At 49.6% G+C, this 27,678-nt stretch overlaps 1 protein-coding gene, 1 long non-coding RNA gene and 1 other non-coding gene across 4 annotated transcripts; 2 read left to right on the forward strand and 1 right to left on the reverse strand.

Annotated features, from left to right (window-relative positions):
• The first annotated feature begins 6,514 nt into the window (after positions 1–6,514).
• On the forward strand, positions 6,515–6,678 carry LOC142452078 (U1 spliceosomal RNA). Its single transcript, XR_012785140.1, has one exon. It is a non-coding gene; the product is annotated as a U1 spliceosomal RNA (small nuclear RNA).
• On the reverse strand, positions 6,551–21,435 carry LOC142450084 (uncharacterized). The gene is made up of 3 exons (XR_012784909.1): positions 21,262–21,435; positions 8,620–8,701; positions 6,551–6,675 (listed from the first exon to the last, which is right to left on the reverse strand). It is a non-coding gene; the product is annotated as an uncharacterized LOC142450084 (long non-coding RNA).
• ATP5MC2 (ATP synthase membrane subunit c locus 2) lies at positions 20,635–27,155 on the forward strand. 2 transcript variants are annotated; one of them, XM_075551572.1, is made up of 5 exons: positions 20,635–20,713; positions 23,396–23,465; positions 24,606–24,683; positions 25,157–25,350; positions 26,893–27,155. In XM_075551572.1, the coding sequence occupies exons 1-5, from the start codon at positions 20,646–20,648 to the stop codon at positions 27,005–27,007; spliced, it is 525 nt and encodes a 174-aa protein (XP_075407687.1). In that variant the 5' UTR covers positions 20,635–20,645; the 3' UTR covers positions 27,008–27,155. The 2 variants fall into 2 exon arrangements, with proteins under 2 accessions (XP_075407687.1, XP_075407688.1); XM_075551573.1 differs by lacking the exon at positions 20,635–20,713 and adding an exon at positions 20,738–20,842.
• Positions 27,156–27,678: the final 523 nt, after the last annotated feature.

Genomic DNA, 27,678 nt, shown 5'->3' on the forward strand with positions numbered 1-27,678 from the left:
TTGCCAGTTTCTCCACTCTCTTATGAACCCAGGTGAAGCGGGTCATCCTCTAAAATGACGAGGACCCCCCCTCATTTGGGGGTATGCTTTAGAGACCCTCAACTCCTCAGGCAGTCTTGGGTAGGGGACCGAGCTCAGAGTTGAGATCTTGATTTTTCTGCTGACTCACTAACTGACCTTGATTTTTTTCCCCTGCTTTCTAACTAAGTGACCTTGGGTCCTTCCACCTACTCCCCAAGCCCCACTTTCCCCATCGCCTGGGCCTTGGTTTCTTCTTCATGAAACAGAGGTCCAAGAACCTACATCTCAGCTTCCTGAGAGAGGTCCATGAAAAAAGCACTGGGCCCACAAGAAAGTGCTTCCCTGATCGTTCTTGTCATCGCAGTTGATACCTTGTTAACCACCACTGCCTCTACCTCCTCTCCCCCATCAACTTTAACCTGGCCTTGCTCCCAACTAACCCTGGCAAAAAGCATCTACCTACAATTTGGAAGAGTAGACTATGCAGGCGGGTGTGCCCAACCTGAAGGGGATGTTTATTTCAAGAGTCTCCCTAGGAATCGGGGTGAAGACCGGTGACTCCAGCAATCCTTGGTCACCTGAGGACACCATAGCCGACTTTCTCCAAGAAACTACCATGGCGGTGATTAATGGGATCTTTCTTTGCATGAAGGATATGGGATTTGGGGCTTCTGAAGAGCCTGGTTGTGGACGATGGGGCAGAAACTATCTGACAGGAATGGAGGATGAAGAGAAGGGACAAGGGGTCGTTTCCGGAGGGAGCAGCAGAGACAAAATGCAGATGCCCAGGCTCCCAACTTTCTCCCAACCCAGTCCAGACCCAGGGCCTTGAGATTTCCTCCCTTTTGTCCTCTTCTACTCTTAATATCTCCAGCCCCCGACCCTCCCCATCCTGCCAGGAATGCCTGGCCACCACTACCTGGAGGCGCTGGAGACCTCTAAGTAGTACGGAGGGGAGGGATGGACACCCTTCCCTAACCTTAGCCTGTCCAGGTCCCCAAGTACCATTTGGCAGGAAGGACCCTGGTCCCCACTAGTCAGGGGCAGCAGGAAGCTGAGGCACTTCGTCCTCTCACCCACAGATCGGCGTCGAGGATTTGGCGTGAAGGGCAGAGTGGCTGGGGAGGTGGGGGGGTGTCTCTGGTTCCCCCTCCCCCCACCCTCAGCCCCAACTCAGCCTGCAGTCTCTCCTCGTTGTAGCCGAGCGAGAGCAAAGGGACGGGCAGTAAAGATGAGTGATGGCGCAGAGACAAGCAGAAATACACCATCATGAAAATGCTAATGACTCCTTGCTCTCTTTCTTTATGGTTGGAGTAATACAGACTTCAATCATAAAAACAATCTCCCAACATTTTAATGGGCTCCATCATGCCCGCACTTGTCGGTATATTTGAAGAATAAATCACCCTCCCCGCTCGGAATGAATTCGCTGTCAAACTCGGCTCCCTCGGAGAAAATGGATGGGGAGAGAGAATGGAGTTTTTCGTGGGTTTTTTTTGGGGGGGTGGTTCTCTCCCCCTCTCACATTCTCCTAAAGCGGGCATTGAATTGTTGTGCAAGACACCTGCATCCGGAGTGGGAGGTGGGCGCTGTCGGAGACTCGGGAAGCTGAGTCCCGGACCAAGGGCTTGGGGAGCAGGGAGCAAAGACGCAGAGACTCCACGCGGAAAGATGCTGCGCCTTGGGTGGACCTGGGAGGGGAAAGGGGCCACGGGCGGTGGGGGGAGAGCCAACCTCTTGAGAGTGAACCGAGAGAGCATACAAGTCCTTATCATGTCTATGCTATTGCGTGGGATTCCTTTCACGCTGGACCCGAGGCAAGGGTGCAGAGGGAAAGGGAGGCCATTCGAGAGGTCTCTGGGAGAAGAGGAGGAAGAAACAATCCCAGGAGCCCTGGTCCTGAGAAAGCAGGCGTCAATGCCGCAAGCCACAGGTCCTCGTAGCTGAGAAGGGGGTGAGGTGGGGGCTGAGAGTCCTGGGTAATTCTCATTTCCATACAGGTGACCATCAGCCAATGAAAACTTGGGAGGCGCATACCGCAAGTAGCCAATCCCAGTTAAGGATAAGCCGAGCGCGCAGGCTTAATGGCGTCTTGATTGGTTAGGGATGTTGCTAGGCAGAAATAGGGTTCGGGAGATTCTGGTGGGCAAGGCTGAAGAGCCGAGTAGCTAGAAAATATCTAGAAACCTAGCCAGCGGCATTGACCTTTTCCTTCCTGGGCTGGTTCACTCTTAAACGTCAAGGGCTGATGGGGTCAGGCACGACTCTCCCGCTTCTCCTCCTTTTGAGTGGGGTCGAACCGAATAGTTGCGTGGTATACCCAACGACCCTCGGAGAAACTCTGTAAAGCTACTCAGGATTTCAACTCCTAACGGCCCTAGGGAAGTGTTCCAGCCTCGCCCCGGGTCTTCACACCGGAGCCAACCGTGTACACACACACACACACACACACACACACACACACACACACACACACACACACACACACACACACACACACACACACACACACACACACACACACACACACACACACACACACACACACACACACACACACACACACACACACACACACACACACACACACACACACACACACACACACACACACACACACACACACACACACACACACACACACACACACACACACACACACACACACACACACGACACGCTCAGAGAATGGAGCGATCTTGCCTCACATTCACCGTCCCCGCTTAACTCAAAGCGCCTATCTGGTCACACCGCTGGACCCCAGGTGCCCCGCGGACCCTGCGAGCGGTCAAGGTGGCCAGGGGTCCCCCAAAGGTTTGTGTGGGGACCGTTTCCAAACCTGCAGCCAGGGAGCCTTCATTTGCATTCATCTGCATAAACCCCCTTCCCCCGGGGCCTAACCCTTGCAGCCCGGGCTTCTCTCTCGGCCACCCAGCCCCGGAGGTCCCCCTCCTTCCGCCAGGCTCCCCCCAACCCCGGGCCCTCCGGCCTCCCGGGCCCCTCTTCCTCCTCCACTCCCGCGCCCCCCACCCGACCCCTCTCCCACCAGCCCGCCGGCGCCCCGCCCACCGCCACGCGGCGCCCTCCGCCTGCAGCGCCCCCTGCCGGCCCCGCGGCCGGGCGGCCTCCGCGAGCCGCGAGCCCTCAGGGCTGCGCGCGGCCGGGCGCCGGCAATCCGCCTCCATTTCCATGCGGACGCGCGACAGCCGCCGATTGTGATGTTAATTCGGGGATGATTTAGGGGGGCGGGCCGAAGGGGGGGGTGCGGGCGCCTCTCTGTCAAAGGGCTGTCCGGGGGCTTAATATTTGTAATTGAAGCTGATGAGGACGCCGTCTCTGTTGCCACTGATAAAAAAGAGAAGAAAAGGCAGGGAGGGGAAAAAAGAGCGACTAAATTATGAGGCCGGGCGAAAAACATGATTCATCCAAGGTTTGCCCTGTCGCGGTGTTCGAGGCCCAGTAAATCTCGCCGGGCCGGGCCTGCGGAGGCCGGAGGATCAATCTGAGCCGCCCGCGCCTGCCGCCGCCGCTTTCGGTGTGCTTCTGGGTTCGCACGTCAATTAATTCGGTAATTGGATTTGAAGAGATGTCAAGAGATTATCGAGGGGGAGCCCAGGAGTGCGTGTGCAGGGGCGGCCCTGGCGAAGGCAGGGGAGGAGGCGAGAGCCGGAGGCTCGCCAGGCAGGGCCCGCCGAGAGCCTTGGCTGGGGGCCTGCGCCCCCACCCCCCCCACCCGTGACCCCCAAAGGCGGCGGGGCTGTACCTGCCCGCGGCTACGATTTCCCCCCCCACCCCGCTTCACGCCGCAAGCAGCATCGCCCAAGTCTCAGATCGGCATCCTGCCCTGGGCGCCCACCGTCCATTCCGGCCCTCATTCTGCCCTCCCAGACTCTTGAAACTGTTCTTCTGACAGTAACTCATTTCCAAATGTTTGTGTGCTGCTTTGTAATAGAAGTTTCCACCGGTTCACCCCATCGTACCCGGAGTTTTTTCCAAAACTGCAGGTTTTCGGAACGAGAAAGACCAAGACTTCTAGTACCCCTCTCCCCCATGAAGCAAGACAAGACATTTTCTCTCACCCCCACCCCCACGACTTAGAAATCGAATCTACAATCAAAATGACCTTCTGCTTAAGGGAAATACGTTTACCAACACTTTTCCACTCACACAGAGACTGGCTTAAATACCGAAGCCACCCTAAATGCAGCCAACATAGGAAGAGATGCTTCAAGACATTGCCCTTCTGTAACCTGAGAAAGATCCTAGCGGGGTAGACCCAGCTCCTAGGAGGAGAGTGTCTTGAGAGAGAGAGAGAGAGAGAGAGAGAGGGAGGGAGGGAGGGAGGGAGGGAGGGAGGGAGAGAGAGAGAGAGAGAGAGAGAGAGAGAGAGAGAGAGAGAGAGAGAGAGAGAGAGAGAGAGAGAAAAGAGCTGCTTCCAAATCATTCTTCCCAGGCTCCTAGATTTTTAGACAGGGATGGAGAAGCAGGTTTTCAGAAAGCAGATAGGAGAACCAAGATCCATGCTAATGATTCTGAAAAATGATGACATTGGAGGCCCAGGCAGGGACACAAAGGCTGTTCTGCCAGGCCACCAGGTGTTGAAACCCTAGGGGGGCGGACACCAGCAGGCACCTCAGCTGAGGCTCCATGGAGAGACTGCCTGGGTAGAGCAGAAATTGTAGCCTATCTTTGATATGCAGAAAGAGGGGGAGTACATCAAAGAACAACCTGAGGGGTACAGCAAACAAAAACTTAGCACACTGCTACAGCCAACTCTGCACACTCCCCGATAATTATCCTTTGTCTGCTTATGCAGGCAGCCAAATCCCATCTATGAAGGGATACTCTGGAAGACCTGGGCAGTTTGGGCCATCCTGTCCTTTCATGTGACCAGGCTTCAGCCTCTTGAAAATGTCCTTCCAACTCCACATTCAGATCTGGTTTGGACCCTGCCTTTCACCCACCACCTGGGTTGGACTATAAGGTAGCAAGCATACTAGGAATTATTCACATTTAAGCTTAGGAGCTGAGGCACGGGGTCACCGGAGCGGTCAGGCTTCCTTCTTCTGCAGCTCTCTCTCTACTCCGCATCTGCCAAACCTTTTACTAAGCCATCAAAGGCCTCCCACTTAACGTCTTAAAAATGACACTCCTCTTATGAATGACAACACGCATACCACCAGCTGCCCTTGATACTACAGGAAGGGGGAAGATGAGATGCAGAAGATCACCACAGATTTCCCACCAGCGAAGGCTGGAGGGAGAAAAAGCAAGAGACTTGGGTGCAGTAGAATTAGCTTTCCAGCCAGTGTTGTCACGTTTTCACTGTGTAATTGGAAGAGGCTGGAGACCAGAGACCTCCAACTTTCACAGGGAGGTAGGGCAGGGCCAGCTCCGTTACTGAGTCCTTCACTCTCCAACCCATTGTGTAGACAGCATGTTGGGAAATCAGAATGCCTGGGCTCCAACCCTGATTCTACCATTTACTAGCTTTGCCTCGGGCTACTCTTCTGTAAAGTGGGAATAATAATAGTTCCTTTACAAGGTTATTGTTCCGACTTAATTAATTCATGTAAAGACATCAATACAATGCTCAGCACACAAGAAGTGTGGCTGTCGTTCTTATAACTCAAGACCTTGAATGACACAATCTGGCAAAAGGTATTCACCAAGGCCTGCACCATGATTTGTGATTTCATCACTAGTTTCTAAAGAAAGACATGAACACTGCCTTGAAAAGACAGTGATCATTCTAAAGACCCTTTTCTGCCCCAAACTTGCCTCCTCCTATCAAAACCTGCAGGAACTAGGGTCTTATGGGGGCGGTACACCTGGAGCAGCTGTGCCATTGGCTAGTGAGTCCAGTTGTTTCATTCAGTCATTGAATGCTTAGCTGAGAAGCAGCATGGTTCATCAATCCATCAAACTTATATTGAGGGCCCATTATGTGCTCAACATTTTTATAGGCCTTTATCAAGCCGTGAGTACATTCCATTATTAGCTCCTCCAGTGAAGAGTATATGTGGGTGTGTGTAACCTGTATTATCTATATATACATCTATATACACATATAAAAATCATTTATCTTTGCATCCGCATCATCTAACACAATTTCGGGCACATGGAAACTCAATAAATGTATATCAAATGAATGCACAGACCCCACAGGATGTGGAAGAGAAACAGAAATATGGTCCCTGGCCTTAATTATGTGGAGAAGACAAGATGGCGCGCATGACAGAGTAGGAGAACAATGCAAGACAGCCATGCATGCAGTAAGACCCTAGTTCTAGGCCATAGAGACTAGGAAGAGAGCCAGGGAAGGTATGAGGAATGATACACTGGAAGGAGGCAGGTTAGAATGAGAATTCCGAACAGGAGATGGGGGGCAAGCCATGCGGGCTGCGAGAACAAGAGTGGCAGCAGGTGGGGAGGACCTGCGCATGCTCAGGGACAAAGACAAGACTAACTTGATCCCAAGATTCGTCTGTGCATACTTACCTGGCAGGGGAGATACCATGATCACGAAGGTGGTTTTCCCAGGGCGAGGCTTATCCATTGCACTCCGGATGTGCTGACCCCTGCGATTTCCCCAAATGTGGGAAACTCGACTGCATAATTTGTGGTAGTGGGGGACTGCGTTCGCGCTCTCCCCTGATTAAAAAAAAAAAAAAAGATTCGTCTGTGCATTTGAAAAACTGAACCCATGTGTGTTGGCAACTGGGTGCTTCTCTGGCCATGTTCCTGGTGACCAGGAAATGAGGCCTGGATTCTGTACTGTCTCAGATTATTCACACCTTTTCTTCCTTTTCCTTAAGCTGAAAGCCAAGAATCAAAACCGTAACCAGCTGCTACCCTCAACAAAACAGATTGTAAAAGCAATTACGCCATTACCATTTCTCATTTATCTGCACACAAGACAGTTCACGCTTCCCGTTTCTCCCACATGGTCCTAGTCCGAGTTGGGATTATTGCTAGATTATTATAAGCCCCTTTCACTCACATACGCGCCTGCCAGGAAGCATTACCTTACAAAGCTTCATGTTCCCCCCTCCCCCTGCCTCCATAGATACTTTGAGGGAAGGATAGTGGTAAATAAAAAGGAAATCGATATGAGCTAAGTGGTGGTTATTAATACCAGGTGCTCTGCACATATTAGCTTATTTAATTCTCGCAATAAGCCCCTGAGATGAGTGTTACAACCCCCTTTTTGTAAGTGAATGGAGCCTGCTGGTACATCTTCACATTAAGCACTCTGTTGGCTAACCAAGAGGTTAGTGGTTCAAACCCACAAGCCACTCCAAGGGCAAAAGATGTGGCAATCGCCTTCCATAAGAGATTTCACTATGATGTGTAGGGGTTTATAGTATATAAGGAACCTGATGGTCAGGAAGATTGCTCAGGGTCTGAGAAGAGCGAGGGAGTCCACCCAGGTCTATATGATTTCAGAACTCTTGCCTTTTGATGTAGGAAGAGGGCTTCTACCCACTCTTTGTAGAGAGTCTCTGCCTCTAAAGCGAAGAGTACTCAAAATCACCGAGGAAAGTCTCCCCAGAGCCCATGCCGACCTCTTCCTAGAACACACTCACAGGACACAGGACACAAGGATCCCCGGCCCGGCAGCCAAAGCTACATCCCAAACCTGCCTGGGGTTCTTCCTGGGGTCTAATCTGCTAAGAGCAGTGACCCAACTGCTGGGTGCATACCCCAAGTCCTGTTGGCCTAGAATGTGGACGGAGTGGAGAGATGCAGCTGCCGTGGGCACACAGTTTCATGTGAGGACCCTCAAATGGCCAAGTAGAACTGAGGATGCAAAGCGAAGGGGTCAGGCTGGAGGCTGGAGGAGGTCCAGCACTCTCAATATAACCACCCCCAGTTCATAGTAAGACGTATGATGTCAAGCTAAGCCACGTAGAGCATGTTTGACTTCATAGTTGTTCGTTTTGATTGACGACTTTGAAATGTGTAGGCATTAGGGTGTGGAGCTCTATTTTTCCATCTGTGCTGAGCCCCTCCATCTCACCGTAACACTCTTTCCCCCTCCTACCTTCCCCCTGTTCTTGATGTCAGGAAGGAGGGCTTTGAATCGGTTTGAACAGATTCACTTACAGCCAATGTAGTGGACAGAACAAATGGGACTTTCCAAACATTGACATGAGAACCATTTGGGGAACGTGACTCTTTGAAGCCCTGGGCTGGGAGAGTGCTGCGGAGCTGTCTCCGGAACCGGCTGCAGGAGAGCGTTCAAAGTGGGGCGGGCTAGCCTGGGCCTCTTTTTCAGAGAACTGGGCCCAGGGGCATCTTGTTGGTTCTGATGCTGCCCTGTAAGAGATGTGGTTGCTAAGCACCGAGTATGCGGCCCTTGTTTTCCAGGAGGGAGAAGACGTTCCCAGCAGGTATCAATTTGTCATTCTCCCACTTGGATTACCATGCCAGCGCACTCACGGTTTACAAAGTCAGGCCCACTCAGGTGTCACTTCATCAACCGTGACTGGCCCGGAAGAACGAGTTCCAAGTGCCACTGGCACGGCCACAGACAAGCTCTCCACGCAGCTGCCTGCTCTTCGAGTCCCAGCTACCCAAATAGACCTTTCTCACCTGGAAGCTCTTGTTCCACCTGAGAGGATGGTTTCTTCACGCCTGCCCATTCACAGCTGCCACCACGTCTGATATGTCCAACCTGGAAAAGATGTGACTGACTGACAGTCCGCACGTGCTCATTTTCCCGTCTCTCCCGCCATTCCTCTGTCCCTCGGGTCCAGGAGTCTGTGTCAGCATCTGTGAGGAGATACTGAGAAAGGCCCTTGTTCTCAGATGAACTTCGATGATATTAGAAGCGAGGGCGAATCCAGAAAGGCGGGGCCTCGTCGTGGTGTAGGCACGGCTGGAAACATCAGGAAGAGAGTTTCCATTTATTTTAGTGGGGAGAAAATGAAGCCCAACAAAAGACTAGACGCATGACAGCATCCTGAGGTACAAGCTGAGGGGGAGGGTCAGTCTAGAGCAGCGGCTCTCCACCTGTGGGTCTCAACTATCGGAAAACACATACTTCCAATGGTCGTAGGAACCAAGACACCGCTCCTCTATAGTCCCCAGGTGGGTCCGCCCACATGCAGATACGCCCACATACGTGTACCAGGCGTGAAGACTGTTACCCATGCTACACCATGCTTCAAGACAAAATTTCATTTATTTGTCATTAGAAACAAATAGTTCACAATCTAGAATGACATATTGTTTAGTGACTCATCAGTATGCTTTAATAACGTTCAATTTGTAACAATGAAAATGCACCCCGCCTATCAGATGTTTACATGACGATTCATAACAGTAGCAAACTTACAGTGATGAAGTAGCCACGAAAATAATTTTCTGGTTGGGGGGTCACCACCACATGAGGAACTGTCTTAAAGGGCCACGGCCTGAGGGAGGTTGAGAAGCGCTGGTCTAGCGGGTAAGGCTCCTAGGTGGTGAAGCCGGTGGGGATGGTTCCCAGAAACTGAGATGGAAGGAAAGACTAGCTTGGGAAGAAGGCATGGCCGGAAAACTGAGCGCCACCTTAACCTTCATACCCCCCTGCTGTCCGCTCCTTCTTCCTTCTAGCTCCCTCTGCGCTTTAGCTACTTCTCTCAGTCCTCACTGTCCTGGGGAGGTCCGACCACCACCAGCTCCCCCTGGGCGGGGGCAACAGCCTCCTGTGAGCGCCCTCCCTGCCCGGGTGGTTCTGACTCCAAGTGCAGGGAAAAGAGGACAGGGCCGCCCTCAATGCGATGGACTGACCCCGTGGCTGCAGCCTTGGGCTCCGCATTCGGACCCCTTGTGAGAATGGCACAGGACTGGGCAGCGTTCCCCTCTGTGGAGCAGAGGGTCACCAGGGCCTGGAACTGACTCCATGGCATCTAACAACATGGGCAACAGAGCGACTCAGTTGCCTGGTCTTGCGCGCTCGCCCTCGTGATGTTGAAGCTCGTCGTTGAAGCTCGGTGCCATCCACCTCCTTTTTCAACGGCCGTCTATTTCGCCACGCAGACTGCTTTCCCTTGATGACATGTCCACAGTGTGCGAGAGGCAGTCTTGCCGTCTTTGCATCTAAGGAGCATCCGGACCGTTCTTCTTCCGAGACGAGCCGGATTTGTTTGTTCTCCTGGCAATCTCTGTTCCTGCCAACAGTTCCTTGCGCTCATTCAAGACCATCAACTTTATCAGGGCAAAGTTTCACTATTTTTCACTGTTTACTGATCTAATCATTCACAACGTTTCATTGCGAGCCTAGTGTGTACCAGGCGCTGTTCTAAATGCTGCAACTAGAGAGCTGAACAAGGTCCCTCCTCCTGGGGAGCTCAACTTCTAGTTGGGGGGAAGGAGGCAGGGGGTGAGAGGAGGAAGGACACTGCAAAATGAAAATGGGAGACGTGCTGAAATAAGTAAATAACAGAAGGGGAGGTGGTGGCTGTTGGCTAGAGCGGTCAGAAAAGGCCTCGCTGTGGAATTGCTACTTGAGATGAGACCTGAATGAAATGAAAAAGAACAGGCAAGGGTTGTGTGTGGGAAGAGTGTTCCGACGCAGTGGGACCAGGCGAGGGCCTGAGTGCCTCCGAGGTCAGTAGGAGTCAGGACGAGCGTAGCTGGACCCTCATTTTCTAAGAAGACTGGAAATCTATTGGGACGTTTCCAGCAAAGAAGTAGCCGGATCTGCATTTTAAAAGGTCATTTAGCTACTTACTCTGTGGAAAGTAAGATGTTGGGAAGAATGGAAGCAGGGAGTCCGGTGAGGAGGCTATTATCATGGCTCAGCAAGACACCTCGGAGCCTTGGACTGTCATAGACGTTAGAAATGGTGAGGGGTGGGAAAACGGGAGCTGTATTTGTATTCTCGGCGCTAGCATGATGCCTGGCTAGACATTCAATAAATATTTGATGGATGAATTAAGAATTAATTAATCCCACCAAATGAGAACTCTGCTGGAACTGAAATCATCCATCCCTCTAAGCCTCTGCTAAAATTCCGGCCCCTCTTCACACTGGAGTGGATAGCTGTCACTAACAAAGAATTCGTACTAGAATAGATGTATTTGTTAATTCTTAAAAATCAATAGGGAGATGACAGACAACCTAATAGGAACATGGACAAAAGGCACACATGAATAGGCATATCACAGAAGAGGAAACACGAATGGCCAATAAATATAAGAAAAGAGGCTCAATCTCATTAATAATCAGAGAAATACAATCCAAACTACCCTGAAATTCCATTTTATACCCAACAGATTGACTAAATACTAAGTGCTAGCAAGAATATGTAGCAACAGAAGCTCATATACTTTAATGGGCATAAATATTGGAAAACAAATTGACACTGTCTTGGAAAATGGAAGATATTCATATTCTACAACCCAATAATCCCTTTTTATATCCTGAAGAATCTCTTACTCGTGTGTACAAGGAGACATGTAAAGACATGCTTAAAGCAGCACTGTTTTTAAGGGCAAAAAAAACCCCGGAAACAACCCAAATATTCAATGACTCAATACACTGATGAATTATGTCAATGTGCAGGGGCAGTGAATTATGGAACATGGTTCTTCTAGCCAAAGCCTCTAAATCCCACCCAACAACTTTTCCCTGCAGGGGTCTGGGAAGAAGGTGGGGGAGATACTGATAAAATTCACTTGTGAGTAATTACAAACAAGATTCCCTAGAGTGGCGTCCTGCTGCGTATAAAAGGAGCCCTCTGAGAAGTAGGAGCAGGGATCTCATTACCAGCAAGAGTCAGGAGTGGACCATGTGCTCTGAACCAGAGATTCTCATGTAGTGAACCTCTTGGATCTGCATGTCAGCCATATCATCAGAGAAGCAGCAGCAGAACCAGGAGCCGGAGCGTGGAGCAGTGTGGTGGACTTCCCAACCCACACAGCTGGTGGAAGGAAGGCATTTGTGCAGGAGGCTGGCTTGCAGAGTGGGGTGCCTCTGGGCACTTAATTGGGGGAGATGGGCTTACTGGCCCAAAGAAGTGGAGCTGCATGCTTTCAGGCTGGGACTTACTGGAGTGGGGTGGCCCTGGGCACTTAATTCAGGGACCTGGGTTTGCTAACCCACAGAGCTTGAGCTGAATGCTTGGGCTGGGGCTTAAAGCAGAGTGGTATGTCCCTTTGGACATTTATTAGCAGACCTGAAACTTTGTAACTTGTCCTGGTAAACAACTGCTCTGCGCATTTCTCCCTGGCACTACAACTTGATCATTTTAATGACCAAATTAAATTTGATGTAGCCACCACCATGGATATTAGAACCCGGAGAGATTAAGTAAAGAATATTAGAAATTAGAGAGGTAAATTAAAGAACATTAATTATGACAATACACAATGAAAATGAATAAAGTACAGCTTCCTACATCAACATTGCATTGGGGAAATCTGCTGCACAAGACCTCTTAAAGTGTTGTAAAGCAAGATTACTTTGAAGACTAAGGTGCACCTGACCCAAGCCATAGAATTATCTTTTTTTTTCTTGATATAATATTCATGTATCATATACTTTCATAGTTAAATCGCTTTTTTAAAGTTATGTATACATCATCACAGTCAGTTCCAGTGTTCCCTCACCCTTCCCACATTCATTGGTTGCTCCCAACTCACACCCCACCCCCGTCCCAGATAAGCAATTATATCAGCTATTCTGTTTATACATCTGTCTTGGGGCAGAATGATGCTTCAGGCCATTCTGACCGGTGTCATTACTTGTCATTACTGACATGGAACTGCGAGCTTTTTTTTTTTTTCCTCCCGTGGTCTCATACGCATGTGAAACTTAGACATTGAATAAGTCAGACTGAAAAAGAATCAATGCATTTGAATTGTAGTGCTAAGCAAAGAATATCAAAAATACCATGGTCTTCCAAAACAATAAGTCAATCTGCCATGGAAGAAGTACAACCAAAATGCTCCTTAAAAGCAAGGAGGGCAGCACTTCATCTCATGGACTTGGTCCCTGTGGACGGGAGATGTCAGTCCCTGGAGAAGGACATCATGCTTGGTAGAGTAGAAAGAGGAAGGCCCTGGGCAAGGTGGATTGACACGTAGCTGCAGCAACGGGCTCAGACATGAGAATGATTGTGAGGCTGGTGCAGGACCAGGCAGCATCTCATCCCGTTGGACACAGGGCCACTATGAGTCAGGATGGACTCAGTAGCCTCTGACAACAGAAGGCTTGTGGCACAGTGGTTAAGACACTCAGCTCATTGGCCGAAAGGCCAGTCATTTTAACCCACCAGCAATTCCATGGGAGAGAATAAAGAAACAAACAAACCAGGTGCTCTGGTCAATTTTGCAGCCTAGGAAGCCCCATGGGGCAGTTTGACTCTGTCCCACAGGGTTGCTGTAAGTTGAAATCATTCAGACAGCACGCACCGGCATCAACATGCATAAATCTTAGAAAGATAATGTTAAATGAAAAGAACACGTCAAAAAAAGAAAACAACACGTCAAAGAAGTGTGCAAACATACTAGGGTAGCCACACAGGCTGAACAGGTGGGCAAGGGAGAGGGGAGGAGACCTGCAAATGCGTACAGGTTTGACTGAGAATACTGGTGTGTTCACTCTTGCTCCATGACTGTGGTGGGCACACCGAGGACTGATGTATGAAAGCTTGTCCGAGCCAAACCCCTTGAGGCAGTGAAGCAGGGGTCCTGGGGGATCAAGACCATGGTTTTGAGGACACCAAGGTCAGTTGGCATACGTAATTCACAAAGACAATGTTCTACGTCCTAATAGGAGTGGTAAGAGCTGGTGCACAGCTATCTCAGGTGCAAGGCCTGCTCTCGCCCAACTGACGGAAAGAAGAATGATCAAATCGGAAGGTCTATGGAGTAATTAGTCCAAAAGGACTAATGAGTCACGAAAACATTAGGCTCCAAAAGAATGAGCTGGGGCCCCTACCAATGACTGCAAAAAGGATCCTATTAGAGTGCCCTGGATGGAGCGAGAGGAAAAGGCGGAGCCGAACTCAAAATCTAAAACGAGACCTACTGGTTGCATAGAGACTGCTGGGATCCTCAGGACCATGGCCTTTACCCTCAGGTTTGGAAGTGAACTCACTTCTGTGTTAGAATCAATAACCACTTCAGATGCACAGGGCAGCATTTACCCAAGGACCACTTTCAGAGGGCTAGAAAGGGAGGAATGGAAACAGGCAACATAGGGAAGAAATGGGATCCGTGGTGGTCCACGGAGGGGATGCAGTGGAGGAGGTGAACCAGAATGTGTATGAAGTGTTGAGGGAAACTGTCGTTGGCTCTGCAAACCTTCATCTAATTCACAATACAAAGCTTTCTTCTTAAAAAGTCTACAAACAAAAAAAAACGACATACCAAAAAGAGCTAAGAAGATTCAGATCTCTTCAACTAAGCTTGCCATTAGAGAGATTTGCAAGAATAATAAAAATCAATGGACTTAAAAAAAAAAAGACGTTGTATTCCTAACTCATAAAAACTACTAAACTAAAAAAAAAAAAAAAAAGTCTACAAACACCCTGAGAATGCGGTTTTCTAAAAAAGGAAAGGGAAAAAGGCAGGAGGAGGGAACCAAATAGACAGCATGTGGCAATATTTTGGGGGGTAAAATTAAGAAATGATAAAGATGGGGTTTTTATAGGAGAAGAGGACATGGGAGCCTTCAGTAGTACTGGAACGTTGCTTTCTTAAACTGGGTGGGGCATGGCTTCATGGGGTGCCCTTTTTATTATGCTTTATCATCTCTGTAAAATATATCATCTGAGAAATCACAGATTTTTTGTGGGGGGACGTGAATATTTTTACGCCGGTATTACGCTTTGTTGATGCTTGTGCTCCCAGCACCTAGCATAGCATCTGGTGCGTAGCAGAAACTTAATAAATGTATGTTGAATGAATGACTATGTATCACATTCATCCTTTTTAAAATTCAACTAATTAGGTTTTAATTTTTAAGAAAGAAATCACCTATCTAAAATTGATTGTGGTGATGATTGGACACTTCTTGAATTGTATGGTATGTGAATTATATGCCACTAAAATGGTTTTCAACATTCTTTGAAATAAAACCCCTAACTTGCTTATGGTGCTCCACTGATAAAATTCGGCTGGGAGTCATCCTGAGTCCTCGACTCTGATTATCCAAACAGCCTCCTCTGAAATCCTGCTGCACATTCATAGATATTGAAGTGTGCGCCTTCGTGATTTTGCCCTTTGTCTTAACAAAAAGCTCACAAGTGGCAAATGTTAGCAAGCAGAAAAGTACTCTTTCACAGCTCATGAGGCTGGCTGTCCTGTTCACACTCAGGTGCTTTTTGTCCTGTGGGCTCACAGGTTAAGAGGAAGGTCATTGTCTCCTCCCAGCATGCGTGGGCCCAGTGTTCCTGGAAGATCTCCATGTGTCTTGGGACCAATCTTTCCCTGGGTGTAGAAGGTTCCTAGCACAGGGACCCTGGGTCCAAAGAATGCATGCCACTCCAAGCTCTTCTTTCTTGGTGGTTGTGTTAGTCTGGGTTGTCTAAAGAAATAAATTCATGGGTAATCATATGTGTGTACGAGAGCACTTTACGTCAAAAAGCAATTGTACATTAAGAAAACATCCCAGCCCAGTCTATATCAAGCCCATATTATATTATCCCAAAAGTCTGATAGTACCCCATATGTTGATACCAGTCCATAAATTCCTTTTTAGACTCACACAGCCATGCAACGGTGCCAAATGCGGGAAGACCACAAGCCGGTGGGTGGAAAGATCCACAGGTTAAACTCCACCCCTTCACTCTTAATAGTCTCAACTTGACCACAGCGGTAGGCCGGTTCCTTGAGCTCTGTTTGATTTCATTTGCTCTCTTTTAAGATAAAAAGCAAGGTGGGCCACATGCAGGAAAACTTTCCTGACCTCCAGTCCGAGCAATGATGGTAAGGGTGTTGCATCCCACCTTGTCCCCTCACGTCAGCTCCTGTCGTGGGGAGGGCTCTAGCACTCGAAACTGTTAAATCACATCAGGACACAACTGGCAGAACGTAGAGACTCGTGGCCCACACATTCGGAGGTGACACAAGTTAATCCACGATGGCTTTTTAAATTTATGAAGACAAGTAATCGTGCTTTCTATTTTTTTTATTCCCATTCACAATCTGTAGCATAGACGCTTACTAAATAGTTATTGATTTGTTGAAGCCACAGGAGGTGAGGGCAGGCCAGGAAAGTCAGACTGATGCTACTTAATACATAGGTGAGGCTGAAAAAGACATTTGGAATCTTCTAGTGCCTTCTTATATTTTATGGACCTAGAAACAAAGTCCATAGAGCGATAACATGATTTCCTCAAAGCCACATAATTAGTTAATAGTATCCCTAAATCTAGGCGTTCCAGGTGATACAAACGGTTAATATACTGGGCTGGTGATGAAACGTTAGAGGTTCAAATCCACACAAAGAGACCTTCTAAGAAAGTCCTAGTAATGACTGAAACTCTTATGGAACACAGCCCTTTGACACACAGAGGAACATTATGCCCTGGAATCAATTCAAGGGCAATTGATGCTGGGTTTTTTATCCCAAAATCAAAACCTCAGATCCTGCTGTCCACAGTACTTCACAATATATCTCAGTACCTTTTATTTTTTTTTGTTATGTTTGTGTGCCTTCCTTAGCTTGGAAGTCACCAAATAGCAGGGACTAAATCTGTTCGTATAGAGCTTACTGATGGCTCCTGTATAGATATGTGGAATAGATACAAATTCATCATATGAATTCAAAGGAACTTAGCTTCTTTCGCAATAAAAACACTTTCTTGGTCATCCATCAGCCATAGACTTTCCCACTGATCTCCTCCGTATCCGCTGCCAATGAATGAATTCCAACTCACTGCAACCCCATCCCGCCTGTGGCAGACTAGAACTGTGCCTTCTAGGGAGGGCTTCCACAGCGGTGATCCATCAAAGCACTAGCACTAGGCCTTTCTTCCAAAGTCCTTCTGGTAGGTTTAACATGCTAACCTTTCAGGAAGCAGCCAAGTGCTTCGCTGTTTGCACGACCTCAACCTAGTCACTGAAGAGTCTTTGCCTTCTCCTATCTATCTTCTTTGTCTAGGAGCAGGGCGGTTAATTCAGCGAGGAGCTTCACAGTCCTGCTGTCCTAATTCAGCAAAGGAAAGTAGGAAGTTCATCAGTCAGGGCCCGTCCATCAACAACAGCCCGAGAGCTTGAAACTGACAATCACAAATACGTAGAAGTGCTCAGGAAAAGTCGTATTGACAGCACAAAAGTATTACTTTTATTAAATTTCCGGCTTGCAGGAAGAGAATCTTGGAAAATGAATGTAAAGAACCTTAGAGGTCACTTACTACTGGCATTTCTAAATGAGGAAAACAGAACTAGTTAATAGCAGGTTTGGTACTAGCCAGAGGTTGGCAACATCAAACCTTGCAAAAAATGCATCATAAGGTTGCTTCATCTTAAACCACTAACAAACAAACAAACAAACAACAACAAAAATACCCAACCCAATGTGGCACTGGGTCATATTGACCCTGTAAGACAGAGTAGAACGGACCCAGAAAAGTTCCCAGGCTGGGATGCCTGTGGAAACAGACTGCCACAGCCTCTCCCTGAGTGGGACTGGGGAGTGTGAACGGCCCCTTTTTCAGATTAGCAGCTCGCCTGGACCACCATCAAATCAAGCCACAGAGAAGGCAAAATAAATGGGTTTTGCGATTTTTTTCTTTGCATTTCTGTTTATCCTTCTTGTTTCGCTCATTACTTGGGGTTTCAGATTAAACGGTGGCATGCCTGAACGAGTCTCTTGATTTTTCTCCCGGTAGCTGACTGTGTGTCCCATCTAAAGGCGAACGTGCATGAACCAATCAAGATCCTTTCTTGGTGACCTTTGTAGAAAAGGACACTTCAGAATTTCTATGTGGAAGATGCTGAACCTCCCTCCTAGCCCATCCAGTCAATTAAAATGAGTCTCTGCCTCCCTCCCCACCGGAAGGTATTTAACCAATCCTGAGACAGAAAAGATCCATCTCATCCCCCCACCACCGCCCCCCCTCCACCGTCATCACTGTGCTGGGAGTTGCCAACCAGTCAGAATCTGCCACTAGCAGTCATTAGAAGAACTGGCCAATCAGGCCAACCTTGTTACATGGTCTGGTAGCAAAAGAAAGGGACTGATTGGAAAGGCTGGTTCTGACTCCACACCCTTTCCTTCCTGGGCCCAAGCTTTTCCTCAGTGAAATGAAAGAATTATGCCTCAAGATCATGGTTAGACACATCCCTAGACGCTCAGCCTAATCTTGTATCATTTTCGGTGTTTTCAAATTCACCTATCCCTCACATACCTCCAACGACCACTTACTTCCCTCCTCATCTAATTCTGTGCTTCAGAATGCTTAGCAACAGACGCCCCAAGGATTCTCAGCCCTCTCCACAAACTTTAGACCACAAACTTGTCCAATCATCTGCCTTTGCATATGTGTGTAGGTGGAAAAGTTCAGTGATCCGTTAGTGGTTGCAGGCGACAGACATGATGGCCGGGAACTGGCAAGAATTATCCATCTCTCTAGGGAGCAATGACGAATGGGATTGCAGTACTCCATGATAAAAATTGCTAGCATTCGCGGACTCTTACTGAGGATCCCAGAGTGCTGGTGGCACCCTGGTTACGCAGCTGCTGGGTCGCCAACCGAAAGGTTGGCAGTAGGCGGGAGAAAGTTGGGGCAGTCTCCTTCAGAGAAATGTCAGCCTTGGCGACTCTCCTGCAAGGTCACTGGGAGGTGAAACAGACTTGATGGCCGTGGGTTTGGGCTTTTGGTTATTGCAATGTTATCCCATATTATCCCCATTTTACGGAAGAGGAAATCGCTTTAGAGGGGTTAACAGCTTGCCCAAGGTCACAGAGGTGGGAAGCCAGGTCGGTGTGAATGCGGAGCCCACTCCGGTAAAGTGGAAAAACATCCCGGCTGTCACAACGTTGGGAGCAGCAGCGTGAGCTTCCCACCGGGCCCTCGGATGGAGGCTCCTCTGGGATTGTCGGGGATGTCCGGTTGTGAGGGCGGCTCCTGGAACTTTCTGCCCCGCAGGAGGGATGCTAAGAGTGGGGACAAGTCCCTTGCTAACTAACCTGTCTTTCCCTGTCATCGCCTGACAACATCTTGCGCGGAGGAGCCGGGCACCGTTTGCTCCCTGGAAATACCTGTTGAGTGATTGATTCCCCGGGGTGCCAGCCCCCTTCCTTAGCTCCCCCCTCCCCTCGTCCACGGGACCCGGGAGAGATGTGGGCATTTCAGGGGACCTCGGGAGGATCTCAACGGAGCTGGGTCTCGGGTTTAGGAAAAGTGGGAAGTGCCCCCACTCTTTTTCTCGCGCCCGCTTCTCCGCTCGCGCCCCACTCCCAACCCTCCCCTTCGGAAAGAAGCTCGGGGCCATAAAAATGCAGATGGAGGTTCGGTGTGAAATAACGGGCCCATATAAATCCCTCTGCCGCCCGCCTGCAAGATGGATTGGCCGCATTGAAATTCCTCCGCGAGGATAATTAAACTCGGGGCCTCATCCGGGCAAAATTACATTCCTGTAACGGCGCCGCTCGGGGTCCCGGGAAATTGCTCCGTGGGCTTTCAGCGGCGCTTTTTATCGCCGGCCGGGGTGTGCCTGGCTGCGGCTCGCCTCTCCTCCGGGACCGTAAAGCTGCTGCCGTGATTTATCCTCCCCTTCTCCCAAATCCGATTAAATGGAGGAGCTCGGGGCCGGGGCGCCGCGGGGCCCGGAGCCGGCAGGGGCGGCGGGAAGGACGGGGCCAAGGAGGGGAGGACAAACGGCCCCGCAGAGGGTGGCGGATTTGGCTTTATTTACAGCCGCGGCTTTCTTTTTATTTTTTATGGGGGTCCGTGAGCTTTCCCCGTCTCGCTCGCGCACCGTGTCCCGACGGCCGCGGGCACTGCGGAGGCCTGGCTGCCCTCTCCCCTCCAAAGGCCGGGGGACAGGCGGCCGGGAAGCCCCGTCCAGCCTGCAGGAGAGGAGGAGCAGAGGGCACGCGAGGGCCTTTCCGGGCGCCGCTCAGCCTCGAGGTCGCCCAGGGGCTTCTCAGAACCTAGAGGCTGGCGCACGCCCCAGGTGTAGGACCAGGGTGCCGGGATCCTAAGTCACTCCTTAGCCCCTGTACTCTGGCCCGGCGCTGCTGACGTCCTCACCTCAAAACTGATCAGGGGAGTAAGGCAGAGACCAGAGCCGCCCACCACTGTCCACCCACTGAGCGCAGTGCCCGCGTCTCCGGGCCACGGCAAGCAAGCGCCCAGTGGCTTCACTTTGCTCCTTTTGGACAGTGTAGCCCAATCTCGAGTTTATACTATTTAACACCAGTTTTCTGGGTAGGGTAATTTTTGGGGGGGGTTGCACGTGACTGCACATGCTCGGAAAGAGGACCCGGGTGCGTGATTCCAACTCAGTGCCCATCACCCGATCGGCTCTGCCTGCAGTTTCTCCTCTCAAACGCCAGGTGGAGCGACTGGCGCGGAGGGCGCCACCGAGCTGGCGGGCGGCGCTGTAGCGCCCCGGCCCGCAGCGCCCGCTTTAGTCGTTCTATCCCGCCGAGCGACTCGTTGGCCTGGGCTGCGCATGCGTCGAGCCTCCCTTCCCGCTATCCCCGCCCCCTCCCCTCTCTGTCTTCTCTGCACTAGGAGCAGGTAAGGCCTTGGGGCCTCGCCGCCCGCTTGGCGCCGCGCACGCGCGTGGGGCACCCGGCCTCGCGCTGATGCTTTAAGGCCTTGATTTTGCATGCGCTCGCCCAGTCTCCGCGCCCGCCCCGACTCCCGGTATGGCCGCGCCGTAGGGCTGGCTCCCCCTTCCGCGTGTCGGTGACCTCCAGCCGCGCGGGCCCGGCGCCATCTTGGGCCTCTCGCGGGGGGAGGGTGCCTTGGAGCCGGCCAGAGTGCTGCTTTTCACCGGGCCGGACGCAGCCTTCCACACGCTCTTTCCTCATCCGCGGCCCCTCGCGGACTTGTCAAGCCCCCCACGTGCTCTCTCTTTCTCCTCGAGTCCCTTCCTCGCTTTGCGTCGCCCCCGACTCTCAGAACCTGAGGTGCCCGAGCCGAGGAGAGAGTGGGGCGTCTAAAGCCACGCCCTCTGGTCAGCAACCCTCAATGTAAACCTCGACGGTGAAGGCGATGAAGTGGCCAGAGCGGCCAGACCGCGCGTGGCCTGCGAGAGCCCAGGCCTCCCAGCAGTCCCCTACCTTTCTTGGCGGGAACGTTGAAGACATGCTCAAGTGGCCTGAGAAGCACGGGTGTCCGTTAGAGAATGTCCACTGGCCAGCTGGCCAGCCTTCCTGACTGCTCTCGGGAGGACACGATTTAAGCAAGGGAACGATTAAGTTGGGAAAGAGGCTGATGATTGAGGAGCGCAGATTCTTGATGTGCCCAGGGGGTTACAGGCAAACTGTGGCAAACGTGCCCAGCTTAGCAGCCAATGGGAAGTGCCCCTTACTCTAACCTAAAGCCCAGTCCATCGCCACTCGGAGTGACAACCGGGTAGAACTGCCCCACGGGGTTCTCAAGGCCACATGGCTTTGTGGGAGCCTAGGAGTGACTTGGACACTTGAACTGCTGACCTTTCAGCAGCAGCGTTCCTGACGACATTGGTTTGTCATGCCACCATGGTTCTGCCGTAATTGTCACCCTTATTGTGGGCTTAAAGCATCTCAAAGCTCAACAGCCCTGGTGGCACCGCTGTTATGTTACACATTGGGCTGCTTATTGCAAAGTCAGCAGTTAGAAACCAGCAGTGCCTCCTGAGAAAGAAAGATGAGGCTTTCTACTCTCCTGAAGACTTACAGTCTGAGAAATTCACAGGGACAGTTCCACCTTGTCCTACAGGGTCGCCATGAGTTGGAACGGACTCAGTGGCGGGCACTGAGTTTGGTTTGGGAGACATATGTTACCTTATCTAATTCTACGTGTCACAAACAAGGGTATTGAGGTTTTACAATACCTTTTACCAACAAGGGTATTGAGGTTTAGTTACTTATTGAGAGAGGGGGGAAAAAAACCCTACTTTTTAATTGTAAGCTTTAAAGAAGCTTGGATTATACTGTGTGAAAACCTCAGCACTGGATTTAATTTACATATGAGGGGCATCAAAAAGTTCATGGAAAATGAAGTTGGAAGATAATGGGTTTTTCCACAAACTTTCTGGAAACCCCTCATGTGCAGAAGTCAAGAGTTCTAGACAGGACTAATGTTTGAAAACACCCATTAATCTAAAAATAATGTAAGTTCTGGATCCAGTGGGGGGTGAAACTTGGGACAGTCTTGAGTACAATTCATTACTTAAGCAAGGGCCAAAGTAATTACTCTTTTAGACAAAGATTTATTAGAAAACATACACTGTGTCTCTCCAAATTAAGTACATGTAAGAATCATTTGATAAGCTTGTTTGAAATGCAGATACTTGGTCCTTATCCCTGGAGTGTACTTGACTGTGAGACTCCACTTGAGTCTAAGGTGGGGAGCCCAGCAGTCAGCATTTTTTTTAAACATTTTATTAGGGGCTCATACAACTCATCACAATCCATACATATACATACATCAATTGTATAAAGCACATCTGTACATTCTTTGCCCTAATTATTTTCTTTCTTTTTTTACAATTTATTGCAATCAGCATTTTTAACCTCACATCCACATGCCGGGTGATTCTGGTCCCGGTAGACCTCTCACTCCACTTTGGGAAACCTCAGGTTTCCCATATCTTGCACACCATATCTCATCTCAGAGTAGTTGAGTTCTGTAACTAAGACACCTGCTGTGTGTCAGGACTGTTTTTAAATGTTGGGCATACAAAATTGTGTGACGGTGACAAGAATATTTAAATAGTCACTACTAATTAGAGTACTGACAGGGTTTCTCACAGATCTTCCCTAATCCGTTAATACAGGAAATAGAAGTGTTCTGAGCGATAAAATATTCCTGTTATTCAGTAAAAAAAAAAGATCCAACGGCTATCTAGAATATAAAGATTCCAGTTTTTAAGTTGCCTTTTATTTCCTTAATGGGCAATGAAGTTTTGAGAAGGGTTTTACTCGAGTAGGAGCTAAGAAACAGGCAAAGGGCAGTCTGGGAAAATTCCTCTGACACCCCAATGTATGATGCTACGGAGGTGACTTACTGTCCTACAGCTAGGATTAAGTAAGCCCCTGGCTCAGGACAGGGGAGGCCATTTGATGATAAGGATATCTTGGAAGCTGTGGGGTTTCAGGAAGAAATGATTTCAGGGTTGAAGGGAAGTCACTCTACTCTCTGGACTTTCTCTGCTAATGATGCAGTTTAGTGAGGACAATGTATGATGCCATGCCGCTTCTGTCATTCCAGCTCGCCTGCTACTGCCCCTCACCCCCTAAAAATGTACGCCTGCGCCAAATTCGTCTCCACCCCTTCCCTGGTGAGTATCTGCCATTTGGAGGGGCATCCTGTCTCCTTGCCACCGGACCCTGTTCCTCACAGGGGAGTCGGAGGAAGGTGGAGGTTTGGCAGGAGGAAAGGCCTTCTGCTGTGGTGGCCTGAGAAGAGAGTGGATGCTTACGGGCACCTCTGTAACCCATGTCCCAGAGTGGCTAGGTAATTGCTCTCATTCAGCCATCTTCTACGGAAAGTAGGTGAAAGTGTAGACCGAGATAAGATTGTTCTGCGTCCTGAGACGAAAGAGTTCCTACGTAGCGGAACCCAGCCAGCCTTGAGTGAACATGAAGCAGCCAGTGTAACTTGGGCAGCATTGGCACCGTATGCCGGCTCTTGCCCGGTATTGGAAAAGAGAGCCAGAGCCAGGTGAAATTGGTTGGGAAAGCTAAAATATACATCAATCTACGTAGGAAACGTTTTTTATCTCAGAAGCGGCTGGATGGAAGAAATGGCAATAGGTTGTGGAAGCAATTGACTCATCAATTTATAACGGAAAAGGATTGATGTTATTAGATCTCCCTCCTTCCCCCTGCCCCTCCCCCAATATTTACCATGTGGCTGGCACTGAGTTTACCAGTACACAATCTCATGTACTCCTCAAAACAACCCTGGTTGGATAGAGGAGATTAAGTCACTTGCCCTTAGGTCACACAGCTAGCTGATCTAGAGCTAAGATTTGAATCTAAAACTATCTGACTTTAAAATCCATATTGCCTGGCTTATGGTCAGACAGACCACTAGGGGACATTTGAAGTATGGGGCTTTGTGTCCACTGTCTGGAAGGCTGTGTTCAGGGAAAGGGGTCCCTTCCGGCCCCAATCCTTGGTTGCCTTGTTGAAGGCTGGATGGACTCAACATATCTTCGTCGCTTATTAAGTGAAGCAAATGTTTCGGGGTTTAGTTTTCTTTTGTTGTAAAAGAGTATGAACCCTTGTGGCTCAGAAGGTCCCCGGGAAGCAAGAGGAGTGGTGGTGTGCTTGAATCTAGAATGAGCTAGAATTAAGGAAGAATGATCCAAGATTCTGGTTAAGTGTGAGGGTGGAAGCTCCTCCCTGTGGGTGTAAGCAATGCCGCGATTCAGAAACCCCTCTCCACGGCCTCTTTCCATCTTCCTGCCCACCAGGTCAGGAGCACCTCCCAGCTGCTTAGCCGACCACTGTCTGTTTTGGTGCAGAAACGGCCTGAGACACTGACAGACGAGGTAAGCATTCTAGGGGTAGTGGTTGAGGTGAGGAAGGTTACCCTCTAGAACCAGTAGGGGGAGTGCCGAGGACAATAATCCGAGAGCAAAACTGCCTTTAGTGGCGGGGGCATTTAAATACCCTATCTGCGTGAGTCAGCACGGGCCAGGGATGTTTCTGTGAACTGCAGTCTTCAGCTTAGTTTTCAGCCTTCAGTGGGAAGCATCCGGGTCCCCAAAAGCTCTCTGCACTGGCCCAGCCCAGGGCCTCGGGCTCAGATGGCCAGACCACACCTGACTCTTGAAAGCATTTGAAATCCACCTCTTACTCTAAGCAGAGCTCTGCTTACCCACAGTTTTCCAGGAAGTAAAAAAGATCTTTTATTTGGGAGGAAAACTGGGATTTGACCTTGTAAAGGGTTTAAATAGCAAAAAGTCTACAGCGCAAGAGGCTTCCCTAAAATGCGTGCTCTCGTTCTACCTCCTCTTCATAGCGCTTCAGCAGCTGGACAGCCCCACGTCCCCTGACCTCACGCATCCCTAGTCGCAGCTTCCAAACCAGCGCCGTCTCCAAGGACATTGACACAGCCGCCAAGTTCATTGGGGCCGGGGCTGCCACAGTTGGAGTGGCCGGCTCTGGAGCTGGCATTGGGACTGTATTTGGGAGCCTCATCATTGGTTATGCCAGGTAAGATCAGTTGATCCCTTTGATAAGCTTGTTAAAGGTCCGAGTGGAATTATTTGGTGTTGGTAAGCTTTACAAGCATCTATCTGGTAGCTACTAGCCACATACAGCTATTTGGATTCAAGTTGTAGTTAGTTAGCAATAGGTGAAGTTTCAGGTGTCTCATCTCTCAGTCACTTAGCCGCGTCTCAAGTTCTCAGATGCCACAACTTGGCTAATCCCTGTTTGAAATACAAGTATGGAAATTTTTTTCTTTTTTTAGAAAATTTTCTTACGTTGAAGAAAATTCTCCTAAATTTTCTAGCTTTGGTCTAGAGCAGGGGCTGGGAATCTAAAACCCAAGAGCCAAACCTGCTTTTGTATACTTGTACAATCTCAACTTTTTACATTTTTAAAGGTGGTTTCTGTTGGTGGTAGGTTTTTGTTTTGTTTTGTGTTTTTAATTACACAACAGAAACCTATTTGAGCCCACAATGCCTCAAATATTTGTTCTCTGGCCCTTACACACACACAAAAGTTTGCATTCCCTGGTCTACTACAGCCTCAGCCAGCATAGTAACTTGACTGCTGTTTTCCCCCATCCCCGGAATTCCCCTCTGTCACTCCTGGGAAAAGCGCCTCTGCAGCCAACCTCCCGGGACAATTTGGTCCCAGCTGACTTAAAGCAATGCATGTTAGAGCTAAATTAATCCTCAAGAGGCCAGCAGGCTCACTTAATGTTGTCGGGGGAATGGATCTATTTTTCAGGACTTATGTGAAACGAGGAGCCTGCCTGCCTGGGTATCCTTGAGTCTGTTCGGATTTGGTGGTGCTTTCTGGACGTGCCCCGAGGGGTCCGAAGGAGAGAAATGTGTACATGTTCAAAGTCAGGGGTTATTTTTGCCATAGTTAATGTCTGTTATCATCTAAGCCACTCTCCCACCCCGTCCACAAATTATTCCTTCTTCAGGCCTAAAATCGTTGGACTCTTGGAGTAGAAGAAAGCAGTTCTCCCATTGTCCTGTAGAACAGTGAGGGGGTTTTATTGTTGGTGTTGTTTTACTTTAAATTGTGTTCTGTATAACCCTAGGGTGTGGATGATGTCTCTCTAAAGACTGTCCTAAGTCCAGAGGAGCCAAACAGGCCTTCTCAAATCCCTCACGTCTTTTACGTTTGAGTTGCTGCCTCATGCTTCCGGGTTCTGCTGCTGTCGGTTTGAAAGCATTACTCTGGATTGACCCTGCTGTTTGATTGCCTCTACCGTCCTGCTTTAAGTGTCCAGGCCTAGTGGTCTTGAATGATAACAGTGATGGGGCTGCTTCACCAGAGGAAGTAAAGTTTCTCCTGGATCATGTGAAAGGATTCAGGGTTGTCCGTGCCCCTCACTCAGGCCATAGAGAACCTTTGTGTGCCAGAGCCAGAATTTGGACATGATCGTATCACCCGGAAAGGTTCATTACATAAGATGAGTTCTAAGAGGGAATTCTCCCCGAACCTGCCTTTAATGTTCTGGTTGTGTGTCGTGTGTGGACCAGACATTCAGTCCCTTTCCTTCCTTCCTCCCAGGAACCCTTCTCTGAAGCAGCAGCTCTTCTCCTACGCCATCCTGGGCTTCGCCCTCTCGGAGGCCATGGGGCTTTTCTGCCTGATGGTGGCCTTCCTCATCCTCTTCGCCATGTGAAGGAGCCTGCTTCACCTCCCAGAGTTCTCTGTCCCGCGCCTCGTCTGCCCTATATGTCTGCTTTCCCTGCACCTCCCCAGGCAGCCCGGGGAAAGAAATTGGCTCAGGGTTTGACAGAGGGAAGACAAATAAATACTGTATTAATAAAGATGTTTCTTGAGTCTCCTGTGTATATTCTTTCCCCACAGTTGGCTAAGTGCCCTAGTGAGAGTACAAGGCTTAGAGGCTGGTGCTAGTTTTAAAATCAACATGCGCCTGGGCTCACTGGTCTCTTACTCTCTGCTTGTAGGAAGTGTTCATCTCGTCCTCCATTTTGAACAGGCTTAACCGCTAATGGCTGGTCATTTGCCTCGAGGATTGAGTTAGTAGCAATTAACGAGTTGACTTGCAGAACTGCCTGGATGTTAGGTGTTGACTACTGGGTTCTGTTCCCTCTGCCACTGCCCTTTCTATTGCAGTAACCTCACCTGATCTTAAGCCTCCAGTCTCCTGCCAGTAGCACTTACTTCCACCCACAACTGCTAGGCTGATCCTCCACGCAGCCCTCCAGGACTGGAATCGTCATTTCCCTGTTCAAACAGTCTGCCTGCCACTCAGTTTTAATGCTGTCTTCCCATGTACTACACCCACAACGGGCTGTTTGTGCCGTCTTTCAAGTTGTTCTCATGCCT

This window comes from Tenrec ecaudatus, chromosome 6 (assembly GCF_050624435.1).
Source record: "Tenrec ecaudatus isolate mTenEca1 chromosome 6, mTenEca1.hap1, whole genome shotgun sequence".
Classification (NCBI taxonomy): Eukaryota; Metazoa; Chordata; class Mammalia; order Afrosoricida; family Tenrecidae; genus Tenrec; species Tenrec ecaudatus.

Bases quoted from the DNA above. Each gene is read 5' to 3' on its own strand.
- ATP5MC2 (XM_075551572.1), top strand. From the start codon at position 20,646: ATGCGTCGAGCCTCCCTTCCCGCTATCCCCGCCCCCTCCCCTCTCTGT. The intron at 20,714-23,395 runs GTAAGGCCTTGG...CTGTCATTCCAG, and splicing joins CTTCTCTGCACTAGGAGCAG to CTCGCCTGCTACTGCCCCTC. The intron at 23,466-24,605 runs GTGAGTATCTGC...CCTGCCCACCAG, and splicing joins TCGTCTCCACCCCTTCCCTG to GTCAGGAGCACCTCCCAGCT.